The 13,191-nt window shown below is 38.9% G+C and overlaps 1 protein-coding gene across 1 annotated transcript in view; it reads left to right on the plus strand.

Annotated features, from left to right (window-relative positions):
• The window catches only part of LOC132059672 (membralin-like protein At1g60995), a 41,410-nt gene that overhangs the window by 11,576 nt on the left and 16,643 nt on the right, over positions 1-13,191 (plus strand). The window contains exons 8-11 of the mRNA XM_059452372.1: positions 3,420-3,503; positions 4,001-4,117; positions 4,533-4,618; positions 4,731-4,837. Of these exons, the coding sequence (XP_059308355.1) occupies positions 3,420-3,503; positions 4,001-4,117; positions 4,533-4,618; positions 4,731-4,837 (394 nt within the window). The remainder of the gene's footprint in view (positions 1-3,419; positions 3,504-4,000; positions 4,118-4,532; positions 4,619-4,730; positions 4,838-13,191) is intronic.

Below are 13,191 nucleotides of genomic sequence, written 5' to 3' on the forward strand. Positions count from 1 at the left end.
GTACTTTTAATCTCCTTTAGTAGAATGTCAAACTCCGTTTGTTAAAGCTGATGGGAAAGTCACTCTTATAATCTCAACTCCGCTCTTCTTGAAGAAAATAACCAAACACCCCTTTCTTCTTTTACCTATCAGAAAAAAACCCACCCCTTTCTTCTTCATCATTGTAGAACGAAGTGTCACACGATCCTTCTTCACCTGACTACACTATGCACCTCTTCCACCTCACTAGTTCTAACTCTTACACCTAACTCCTATTTTTGGTCATCTTTACGTTCCTACCTGCTCTATATTAATCAAGAATACAGAGACAACTTTTGCACATAAAGGGCAACATTATGAGAAATACGTACACCATGTAGAAAGAGCTTGCTGTCTGGTAACGGCTTTTCCAACAAACAAAATTTGTTCTTAAATTAAAGGAGATCAAAAGTGCTCAAGTTTATATTTTAGGGACAAAAGTAGACCTACCCACAACCTTTGGGGACAATTACTGTGTCCTCCCAGCAAAGTTCTTTCGTCGATGGTGTTATTTCCGATCTCTATGCATTTCACTGCTCCGCTAGAAATTCCCTCTGCCCCTACCAACGTCCTAAACAAGCAACCAGTTCAGATATTCACGATTAAGAAGTACCAAATTCTCTTTTGGATAAGCCCTGAAAGGAGAAGGAATTCTGGAATGCCAACGGGCGGCTATTATATTGAATTTACCCGATAATCCGCATTTTTTGAACGTCCAGGGACTTTGAATGGGTAAGTCCAAAATGACATTTTGTTTTGACCCATTTTTTTCCTTGCCTTATCACTCAGAAAAGACAAAAAGTTTCAGATAGATCAAATCGACCTTTTCTTAAATTCAAGCGATCTTTTCGTAAGCGGGATCAAATTGCTTATGGAAGCATGAGCTTAATTAGCAGACTTATTTGTGAACGAGAAAACATATTATCAGGACGAGTGAATAAATTGACCTTGAAACAACGACAGTTATTTCCTTGAAAAAGGGGCTCAACTTACCAGAACTATGGATGACAACCAACTATATAGCATCTATATCAAGAATCCAAGTTTATATACATCATTAGTCCAATCCTTAGGGACTCCAGTAATAACAAACTTGCAAAATGGATATGTGTTAAAAACTCGTTATTTTTATGTGATTGTCAACCTATCACAACCCCCCTTCTTTTATTCGGGCTTGGAATCAGTATACGAAACTTGCATAGGCGAAGTTGTTTTGCAAACTTTACATAATTGTAAATAAAATATCTTTTTGTAATATTAAAGAGTCCCACATCGGGTGAAAAAGGGATGGTGGTCTCCTTATATGTCCTTGGACAACCCTCCCATCTTGAGCTAGCTTTTGGGATTGAGTTAGGCCCAAGATTTATTTCTTTACATCGTATCTACACATCCCAATTCTTATTTCTCGATCTTGGGCCTCCATATTAAATTGCGCACGTTCCAGATGTCAAGCCTTGGGCGTGAGGTGGGGTGTTGAAGAGTCCCACATCAGATGAAAAAGGGATGAGTGGTCTCCTTATATTGTCTTGGGCAATCCTCCTCCCTTGAGCTAGCTTTCGGGGTTGAGTTAAGCCAAGATCTATTTCATTTCTTTACATGTATGAAACTTTTTCTCTTTTGATAAAACATGGAATTGATCCCAAGTAGTTTGAGATTGAGGCAGTGTTACTGTTATATAAGTTAACATGGACAAGAGTACAACAACAACAACAACAACAACAACAACAACATACCCAGTGAAATCCCACAATGTGGAAAATAACAATGTCAGAGTCCAAGTATATAAGGAAGTAACTCCAGGTATTTTATGTAGATAAAGGAAAAGGCAAACTAGCCATGAGGGTTTAGCTTCTGCCAGCTGACAATCTGAAGGCTGTAAATTAGCAAATTCCATAGAGTAGCATGATTTAGAAGTTCATGTGGTACACAGGGTCAAGAGGGATTCTAAAGGTGGAGTTAGGTAGAGATATATAATTTATGCAACATACAATATTATGTGAATATATGTGAGCGTCTGTGTCTTTTGTCGGTTTGATTTTGTGAGTTTTAAATACTCGATACCAAAATTAAATTCTAGACGGTTTTCCAAAATTAATAACCATATATCACCTAACATAATGGAGAAACCTGTAGAAATGTGGGCATGGTCGATTTACTTGACATGCCATGCAGTTAGTGCTAATGTTTTGCTTACTGTTAATTATTGTATATGTTCGAATAATTCTATGGTCGAATGAACTTTCTCTATCCTGATACTTAAAATATTATGTGTTAATTTCAGACATCTTCATTCGAAATCCTAATTCTGCAGTCGGTTACCCCCCTTAATTGTGTAGCAGAGCTAAAGCATGTAACTAAATCTATTAGTTTTCACTTTTGCATGCTTTCGAATAGGGGTGGCAATGGTACGGTTCGGGCGGTTATTTTATAAAATTTATACCATGCCAATTTTCGGTTATTTGATTTTGTAGAACCAAAATTAGACTTTTCGAAACTGTCCCATCATCTCGGTTTCTCTTCGGTATCGGTATGGTCCGGCTAATTTTCGGTTTTTTTTTTTTTTTAAGAAAGAGAACAACATGTTATAGTCACTAGTAAAAGTTAAAGACACGGTATCATGCATACTTTTATAGGACTTTGGTAAAAATTCTCTAGACATTTTTACTATTCAAAGTGTGATGAATCAAGAAAACATGAAAGAAGACAAGAATAAAGATTGATCCCACTATTTTACGATAGGGTAAAGCAATGTTAATCAAAGCCAAAATTATAATTTAGATCGCACGAGGAGGAAAAAATCAATCAAGATGGGACTCAAGAACAGAGTCTACTAAGATTAAATATCCAATAAGATAAATTTAAAATCATATGATAAGAAAGATATCTAATACTTTGTAGCTTTCTATCCAAGATCGTTGGAATACCTTGTAACTTACAAGCTAGTTACTACTCGAGATGATAGAACTAATTTAATTTCAATAGGAGTAGTATAATAGGTTTCAGCATAGGAACTTTAGGTCTTAATTATGTTGCCGGCTTCTAGTCGTCATCATCCCGAACTCAAGGCAAAATTTTTAATATTTTATTATATTCAAATTTAATATATAGAATATATTTTACACATATAAACATATTCGATTTTTTTCGGTTCATTTTTCTAAAATTAAAAACCAACCTAATTATTCGGTACGGTTATAAATTTATATAAAAACCGTCGGTTGGTTAATTCGGTTTTTTGAAAACCATTGACACGCCTACTTTCGAAGTGCCTCAACTTTTGGGTTGGGAGAATCCCATAACCTCTTGATTTATGAAGGTTCTAGTATTCAAGTCTCTTTAGCAAAGTTTACTTTCATTTTGTTGTCGTGTATTGTACTGATGCTTCATGGAATTTTTTGCAGGTTATCTTTATAATCACCAAACAAAGGAGTTCTATAATCTTACTTATGCACATGAGCAACCTGAAAGTTCTGCGAGATTTGGAGGTTTATCATTCTTTTCTATTCTCTTTCAAGTTTAACATAGTGTGTTTATGTAGCGCCTTACTGCATCCTATTCTAAGTTTGATTGAACTTCATTGTGAAAATTGGAAGTTCCTCTTCCTTATACTCATCTCAAGGTTGTTTCACCCAGAACCACGTCAGGATACGTCATCTAGTGACTTCGAACAATGTGGTCTTTTGTAGTTTGAGTCTTGGATAGAATGGAATGGTGGGGTGTAGAAGTTTTGATCTTAGCTAGTTAATTCACAGAATTGTATTTCTTGAAAGTTAGATGTTGCTTTCTTCTTTGTCGGGATTAAAATTTCTGCAACTGTTATGTATATGCCACCTGACATACTGGTACTGGTATTTGCACTTGCATGTACATTGATCATATGAAGCTTTGTAATGAGCACCTCAAATACATGTTAGATTTGTTATGAGCACTTTCAAACATATCATTAGATCCCATGTGAACATTTGCTTCATATTTCTTGCAGACTACCTTGTCACAAAGTGTGGTGTACTCATGATGTCACTCTTTGTTTTCTTTACCACGACAATGTCAGTTTCATTTACATTAAGAGAGACCCAAACGCGCATGCTGAAGTTCACAGGTAGGTTCTTTTTTGTATATTTGATGCTACAAACTGCAGTTGCGTTTTATATCGTGAAATTATAGCAGTGACGAATCCACCATGTGCGGGTTCAATTCCCGTCGTTCACCCATAATTCATAAATATTAGATAAATGATTGGCTACAAATGGATTTTTTTTTCCCCCATATATTTTGGCATCTGGATAATTTACAATCATATTCTAATGTTATAACAATTACATGTCAAACATGAAAAAGAAGGAAGAAAGATATGGTCATGCTGCTGCCAAATCAACTTTCATGTACAAATATCCTGTTAATCTTGTCTCCAATTATGGAGTCATTGAGCATCCACTACTTGCTTTCTACATTTGTTTGATGTAAGCTTTTCTTATCCTTTTCTTAGACATTTCTACTGTAAAAAATATGTGCAGTTCAACTACAGCATCATGCTCGACATAGGCTTCCAACATTTCAATTGATCTTTGTGCACGTAATTGAGTCCCTTGTTTTTGTACCGGTAAGCAGACTGCTCATTTCTCAGTTGATTACATGTATGTCTGGTTTGTAGTCAGTGAATGTTGGTTATATATTCAAGGCCATTCAGATATAACTTAGAGTTCGACATGCAGATCATGATAGGCATCCTATTTTTTCTGTTCGAGTTCTATGACGATCAGCTGCTGGCTTTCATGGTGTTAATTTTTGTTTGGCTGTGCGAACTGTTTACATTAATCAGGTTTCTCCCTCTCTCTCTCTCTCTCTGTGTGTAACACGCGCTCTCATGCACATAGACAGGGATTACTACTCTCTATTTGTTAAAATTTTTTTTTTTTTTTTTTTTTTTTTTTTTTTTTACAATTTTCAAAATGCTCCCAGGCACTTTTCCCGAGAATTTTCTCTCTCCTACTTCTTAGGATTGTAGAATACCTTTTCTGGTGATCTTCTGCCGGAGTCAACCCTTTTTTATTAACCTTAATCCAGTCTTCACCTTCTGTGACACTGATTCAAACCTTTTCTTTCATACTTGGCTCGTGGTTATTGGAGATGGGGGAAAGCAGAATTTATTTCAATGCGGGATTTAAATCCTTTGATATCACCAGATGGTCATCCGATAGGAATATTTGGTACGAATGGGTGGAAAGAAGCCGCAATATGATGAGACGTTCATCCATGAGCAATAAGATCATGGAGTGGATCTGTTTCACTCTAAAAGAAGCTTCAAAAGATCAGAAGAATGTGATCAGGAGATGGAGAACTAAGGACCACATGACAGAATATTTTTGTACTAGAAAGTACAATGCTCATGGCAGATATCTGAGTGTTTTGTCCTTACAAGGGGAAGGAAGGTCGGTGTTAATTATCCCCGAAGCAGCTTTGAATGCTGGCTGGAAAGACATTGCATTTAAGATAGAAAGGTTCATTAAATGCTCCCCACGCAAGGAGATGGTTGAGCCTCCGAGAATCACTGAAGCAAACTACCCCTATGCAAAAGCTGTTAAAGAGAGTAAATGGCAATCAAAAAGCCTTCGCGAAGCTACTGTCAGCTCTAAGGAAGGTCACATCTCTATCTCTGAATCATCTGGATCAAAGAATGTTGGTTTGCTGAATAGATGTGTAGTTGGGCATCTGGGGAAGGAAACCTCAGAGAAACCCACTCTATCAGACATTAGGAGGTGGACCTCTGTTAACTGGAAAACAGCCATCGGAGTGAACATTTATGAGATGATGGATGACCTATTTCTATTCGAGTTCCCTAATAGAAATATGGCAGAGAAGACACTCCAAGCAGAATGGAGATGGAAGAACTCTAAATTTTATTTAGAGTGGTGGAACCCCATAGCTGGATGCATATCTAATGATACTCCAGTTAAAAACACTTGGATCAGAGCTATCGGAGTCCCCGTTCATCTTTGGTCCCAAAAAATCTTCCAAGAAATTGGGGATTTGTGTGGTGGGTGGATTGCTACGGAGGAAGAGACTGAATTAAAAAATCATCTAAAATGGGCAAGGATTCAAATAGCAGGCGACGGTCGGAATACACCAAGCGAGGTAGTCATCGAGAGAGAGATGGTGTTAAATTCTATATCCCGATCTGGGTGGAGAGACAGACAAGGTTTGACCTAATTTCACATTCAAAAAGAAGAGGTCATCGGAAAAAAGAAGGCAGTCGCTGTTGAGGAGGAAGAAGTCGCAGAACTGGACCATGCAAATACCCACTGGACAAATCGATCAAACCTTATTAAGGACGTACTTGACAGTCGTACTTTTAGGGATTTGGTGGGAAATCACGTGGGCAGTACTGGTGTTACAGCTGGCCAGATTGAGATGGAAAGAGCACGTGACCCACAGGTGGAGGGTTTAATTGACTTCTTTTCTAAATTGGGCCTTTTACTTGGGCCCAGAACTGCTGATACTCTTATAGATAAATTAGGGCTAAAGTCTGCAGCCAGACCTGGAAAGTCTCTTAAAAATAAGCTTGGGCCAGATCTAGCAGCCCAAGTCATTTTTAATGATATTCTGGTAAAGCCCGTGGAAGAAACAAGAGGAGTATCCTTGGCTGAACTACTGGAATTCTCTAATCCAGATCAGAATCAGGCGATTCAACAAGTGCCAAGTGAGACTTATTCTTATTCAGAAGATGTGATGCATGCAGAAATTTCGGGGGTAAGGGAAGAACCAGAGGAAGAAAACGGGGGAAAATTCCGAGAGAACGATGCAGAATTACATATGATCGAAGAAGAGGGTCACAAAGACACATATGCGGATGTGTTGCAACAACAATATTCCCCTTCTACTCCTACTTCTAACAGGATATTAGTGGACTCTTCACGTATTGACTCGACGAGCAGAGAATTGTCGACCTACGTTAGAAGAAGCTCGAAAAAGGGAGAACAAAAACGACTGGTGAACACCAGCGGAGAGATGTCTATCACAGTAATGGAGGAACCAAAGCTTACTTGCGATACTGCAGAATTGGGGAATTGTGGGGAAATCTGGGAAGTTGAGGATGCCGAACCAATTTTGGTTCATCAACAAGATGGATGCTCGGACAAAGAAACAGATACGCCTATTTGGGTCCGCCGATACTTACTCAAGCTAAATAAATTGTTTGGAGTTGACTTTCAGGGGCACGAAGAAGAAGCCATGGAACTTCTCTTGCAGATTGATAGTAGTAGACAAGCAAGGAAGATGGAATCAGAGATTAATAGTAAGAAGAGCAGGTTCAAGGGGACACAAGAACTGAAGGGATTGGCCTCTTTTGATGTTAAATTCAAAAGTAATGGAAACAGGAGCAGGGGAAGGGCTTTAACTTTAATTGATCAATGAAGCTCAAATTAGTCACATGGAATGTGAGGGGATTAAATAACATGGATAAGAGGAGGTTGGTGAAGAATTCTATTCTTGATTGGGGTGCAGACATTATATGTTTGCAGGAAACAAAGCTTGAGGGGATATAGAAGATGTTGTTAATTATATTTGGGGAGGAAGATGGGCAAGTTATGCATGTCTAGAAGCCAGTGGAACTAGAGGTGGAATCATGATGATATGGGATAGAAGGGTATGGAAAGGGAGATTTTTCAGATTGGGTCATATACTTTGACTTGCAGATTTGAAGGCCAGTTACAGAACTTTGAATGCCATATTACAGGGGTGTATGCTCCAAATTGTGACATTGAAAGAGAAGAGGTTTGGTGGGAAATAAGTGCTGTCAGGGGTTTGATAGAAGGCCCATGGGCAATTTGTGGGGATTTCAATATTGTTAGATTCCCGACAGAGAGAAAAGAAATTGTAGGAAAAGGTCCATAGCTATGGTGGAATTCTCAGACTTCATAGAGGATATGAGTCTTATTGATCTTCAGCTAGAAGGAGGTCCTTATACTTGGTACAGAGGGGACAATCACACTAGTGCTTCAAGAATTGACAGAATCCTGATCTCTGAAGAGTGGGATGATAGTTTTAGCAATATTAAACAATCTCTCCTTCAGAGAGTGACATCTGATCATGTCCCTATTGTTCTGCAATGTGGAGATTGGGACCAACCAAAGTCATATTTCAAATTTGACAATTGGTGGTTGAGTACTGATGGCTTTGTTGATAAAATTAAGAGCTGGTGGACAACATTTGACTTCGAAGGGAAACCTGATTATATTCTAGCTTGTAAATTGAAGGCTTTGAAAGGTAAACTAAGAGAGTGGAGCAAAAGCAGCCAAGGCAACCTGAAAGTACAAAAATCAGACCTGCTTAATCAATTGGCAGTACTGGACAGTGTACTAGAAGTAAGAATTCTAACTGAAGGGAAATGGAGGAGAAGGCATCACTATTGCTGAAGTATGAAGATCTTCTGAAGAATGAAGAAGTGGCCTGGAGGCAAAGGTCCAGGGCCATCTGGCTCAAAGAAGGAGACAAGAATACAAAGTTCTTTCATAAAACTGCCAATGCTCACAAAAGGTGCAACAACATTGATCACTTAATGATACAGAAGAATTAATCACAGATCCACAGAGAATCAAGAATGAGATAGTAGATTTCTATAAAACACTCTACACTGAGACTGAAGAATGGAGACCTGCAAGCAATTTTGGGAATTGTCCAACAATAACTGAGCAAGATAAGAATTTGCTACAAAGCAGATTCGATGAGCAAGAAGTTTTGGGGTGTTTGAAAATGTGTGCTACGGACAAGGCACCAGGACCTGATGGCTTTACAATGGGATTCTTTATCAAATGTTGGGAGGTACTTAAACAAGACATCATGGGGGTGTTTCACAACTTCCATTCCCATGGCCTATTTGAAAAGGAGTTTCAATGCAACCTACATTGCCTTGATCCCTAAGAAGAATGGTGCAAAGGAGCTGAGGGAATTCAGACCTATAAGCCTAATAGGCAGCATTTACAAGATTATTGCAAAAGTCTTGACTGAGAGGCTGAAAAAGGTGATGGAAAAATTGGTAGATTCTCAACAAATGGCATTCATAAAAGGAAGGCAAATAATGGATGCCATACTAATAGCCAATGAAGCAGTAGACTCAAGACAGAAACAGAAGAAACCTGGCATCCTTTGCAAGCTAGATATTGAGAAAGCATTTGACCATGTGAATTGGAACTTCTTACTAAGCATGTTACAACAAATGGGATTTGGAGTACAATGGGTTAAATGGATGAAATTTTGCATATCGACTGTCAGATTCTCAGTCATCATCAATGGTTCTCCAGAAGGATTCTTCTCTGCTCAGAGAGGTCTCAGGCAGGGTGATCCCTTGTCACCTTTTCTTTTCATAATAGCTATGGAAGGTTTGAACAACATGGTCAAAACAGCCAAACTTAATGGGTGGATTAAAGGCTTTGAGGTAGCCATGAATGGACACAACATTCAGGAGATTACGCATCTTCAATATGCTGATGACACCTTAATTTTTTGTGATGCAGAAGTGGAACAACTGAGAACTTTGAGAATTATACTGGTCCTTTTGAAGGCATTTCTGGGCTGCATATTAATTGGAGAAAGAGTCATCTCTTCCCAATTAATGAAGTAACAAACATGGAGGATTTAGCACTGATCTTGGGGGAGAAGTGGGGACTCTTCCTACTACTTATCTTGGCATGCCACTGGGGGCCAAGTCAAAATCTACTGGTATATGGAACAATGTCCTGGAGAAATGTGAAAAGAAGCTCTCAAGATGGAAGTGTCAATATTTGTCAATGGGAGGAAGGCTCACTCTGATTAACTCTGTATTAGACTCTCTACCAACCTATATGATGTCCCTTTTTCCCATTCCTGTGGGGGTCATTGAAAGATTGGACAACATAAGGAGGAACTTCCTGTGGCAAGGTAAAAAAAAAAAAAAAAAGCCTATCACTTGGTCAAGTGGGAAGAGGTAATTCTCAGCAAGGCTCAAGGTGGATTGGGAATTAGAAATTTGAAGAATCACAGCAAAGCCCTCAAGTTGAAGTGGTTATGGAGGTACTCTCAAGACCCTCAAAGCTTATGGAGCAAGGTAATCAAGGCCAAATATGAAGTAGAAGACAACTGGATGACTAAACCAGTGAACTCAACTTATGGAGTTAGTCTTTGGAGGTCTATAAGGGTACTATGGCCAGCTCTAAAGAGTCAAGTTTCAATCAGAGTGCTAAATGGTAACAGGACATCCTTCTGGAATGATAATTGGCTGGGGAATGGAGCTTTGAAGGATCTATTCTCTGACATATATGCTCTAGCTCATCACCAACAGAGATCTATAGCTGAAATGTGGTCACCTCAAGGTTGGGAATTGATACTCAGAAGAGACCTGAATGATTGGGAGATAAGTAGAATGGCTGAGTTCTACAAACAACTGGATGACTTCACAGGAACTCAAAACGGGGATGACACATTGAGATGGCAGGGACATAGTAGTGGAAAATTCAGTGTTAATGCAGCCTATAAAATGATAAACCAACCAACACCCCAAGTCACCAACTGGCCCTGGAAGCATATTTGGAAGACCAAGATACCATGCAAGGTTGCATGCTTCTCATGGTTACTGGCAAAGGAAGCTGTGCTCACACATGAAAATTTAAAGAAGAGGAACTGGACTATGTGCTCAAGATGTTTTCTCTGTGAAAAAGAAGTAGAGACAGTTGGTCACTTATTTTTGCACTGCAGGATAACTGATCAGCTATGGAAGATCTTCATTAATCTCAGAGGCATAGCCTGGACAATGCCTAGAAAGATTACTGAAGCTCTCTTTAGTTGGGAGGCAGCTGGAGCTGGAGCAGATGACATAAGCAGATGGAAGATGGTCCCTGCTTGCATTTGGTGGGCAATTTGGAAAGAAAGGAACTCTAGATGCTTTGAGAACAGCAGCAACACAATGCAGGAGATCAAACTTAACTGTATTAAGCTTTTTCTTTTTGGTGTAACCAGATCTACCCAGAGGATACTATATCTATCCTAGACTCATTAGGTTCCTGTTAGAACTGTAGACTGGTTTACTCTCTTCTGCTCACTTGTAAATATGGTTTCAGTACAACCCATGTACTGTTTTGTGTTTAATACATACAACATGTTACCTTCTCAAAAAAAAAAAATGACAAATTCCAATTGTACTTGGTAGCGACCCAAGTTATATAGCTTCCAGATAATCTAAAGCACTAATGCTGTTTGACTGTCGGCTCAGTGAAAAAGCTGATCCTTGTATAGGAAAATGTAGATATTGGTCTTCCATCCTTCTTTCATACTAGTATTAATGCAACTTGGGAAACATCTCTAGTGCTGTGTATCCTGATGGTCATAAACCTTTTGGGTGATGATAGTCGGGTCTATATCTAGTTGATTGAGGGAACACAACTTGACCACCTCTTTAAAGCTTTTTGAAGTCCCCATATATACTGCCTGAGATTTTGCCTAAGGATAGCAGGGTAATTAACTAGCTAAGAGAAGGGAAGATGGTACTTACTAGCATAATAATTGAAAATGATCTGGTGCTCCACTAAACGGCCACACATCTCCCTTTTGGAGTACCTCTATCAACATTTGGTTAGTCTGCTCTACTTTCACTGATGATACTCATAGTGTACTTGGATTTTCTTAATGAACGATTGTTCTGAATTATTTTCTATATTTCGGAAATACAAAATCAGTTTGGTATTTCTATTCGCACTTTCCGTAGTGATAATGCACGTCAATATTTATCATATCAATTTCAACAATTGTGTCTTCCCATGGAATTATTCATCAGACATCTTGACCTGACACTGCACAACAAAATGGGGTTGCGGAGAAAAAATAGGCATATTATTGAGGCTGCCGCACCTTAGTCGTACAAGCACATCTTCCATTGCGTTCTTGGGGGGAAAGAGTACTCACATCTTGTTATTTGATTAACATATGCCTTTCTTTGCTATTCAAAATCAGGTTCTATAATCTGTTTTGTTTCCTTCAGTCAACTTTGTTCTCTCTCCCACCACATGTCCTTGGGAGCACACGTTTTTGTCCATATCCTCACTCTAGGGAAAGTCAAATTGGCTCCTTGTGCTCATAATGTCTTTTTCGGTTAGTCGAGGGTACAAAAGAAAAATCGATGCTACTCCCCTGACCTCCAGCTATACCTTATGTTTGATGATGTTACCTTCTTTGAAGGGCAGCCCTACTTTACATCTTCTACTGAACATCTAGGCATCTTTGGGGTTTTATAGTTTCATCTTTTGGGGATTCTTCTGTCGTCTATCATCCCACTCCACCTTTTACAACTCCGTCTTCCTTAGCTTCACCTCCATCTCCACCACTCTTGACTTATCATCATCGTCTGCACTCCTCATCCGGTCAAGACGATCCCCGCCCGACACCAGATTCTTTGCCTATTGTGGACCTGTCTACATAGAGTTCCATTGCCACTCGAAAAGGTATTCGTTCTACTCGTAACCTTCATCCTATCTTCCCTTTATGAATGTCATTTGATGTTTACTAACCAAATTATGAACCACCCTCTTCAATCTTTCAGCCAACACTTGGGCTATGATTTTGTAAATCCTAGAAATGAGGCTAATGGGTCTGAAATCCCTTAGCTCAGTGCCTCTCACTTTCTTTGAGTCAATGCCACAAAGGTTGCATTGGAGATTTTCTCAAATACATGCTGAGAGTGGAAGTTCTTCAAGGTTTGAAGTATATCATCCTTCATAATATCCCAAAAAGCTTGAAAGAAAGCCATCGGGAAACCATGTGGTCCAGCTGCTTATCAGCAACATAATTTGATTCCATCTAACACTTCCTCCTCCTCAAACTGTCTCTCCAATCATTCCTGTTCTTTTGTGGAAATACATAGGTTTCCTTGAATGTTAAAGTCTGGCCTCCATTTTCTGTTCTCTATATAGTTTCTGATAGAATTTCATGATGGAATTCTTTATGCCCATAGGATCAATGATATCCTCTCCCTCAACCTTCAGAGAATCAATTGTGTTGAATCTCTTATGAGCACTGGCCACCCTTTGAAAAAACTGTTTTTATCTCCATTCTTTATCCACTGGACCTTGATCTCTGTCTCCAAACAATTTCTTCATTCCTTGCTACATCTTCAAATTTCATAGCCAAGTGAGCCTTTTGAAGTTGTTCATC

The sequence above is a fragment of the Lycium ferocissimum genome, chromosome 6, assembly GCF_029784015.1.
Source record: "Lycium ferocissimum isolate CSIRO_LF1 chromosome 6, AGI_CSIRO_Lferr_CH_V1, whole genome shotgun sequence".
Taxonomy (NCBI): domain Eukaryota; kingdom Viridiplantae; phylum Streptophyta; class Magnoliopsida; order Solanales; family Solanaceae; genus Lycium; species Lycium ferocissimum.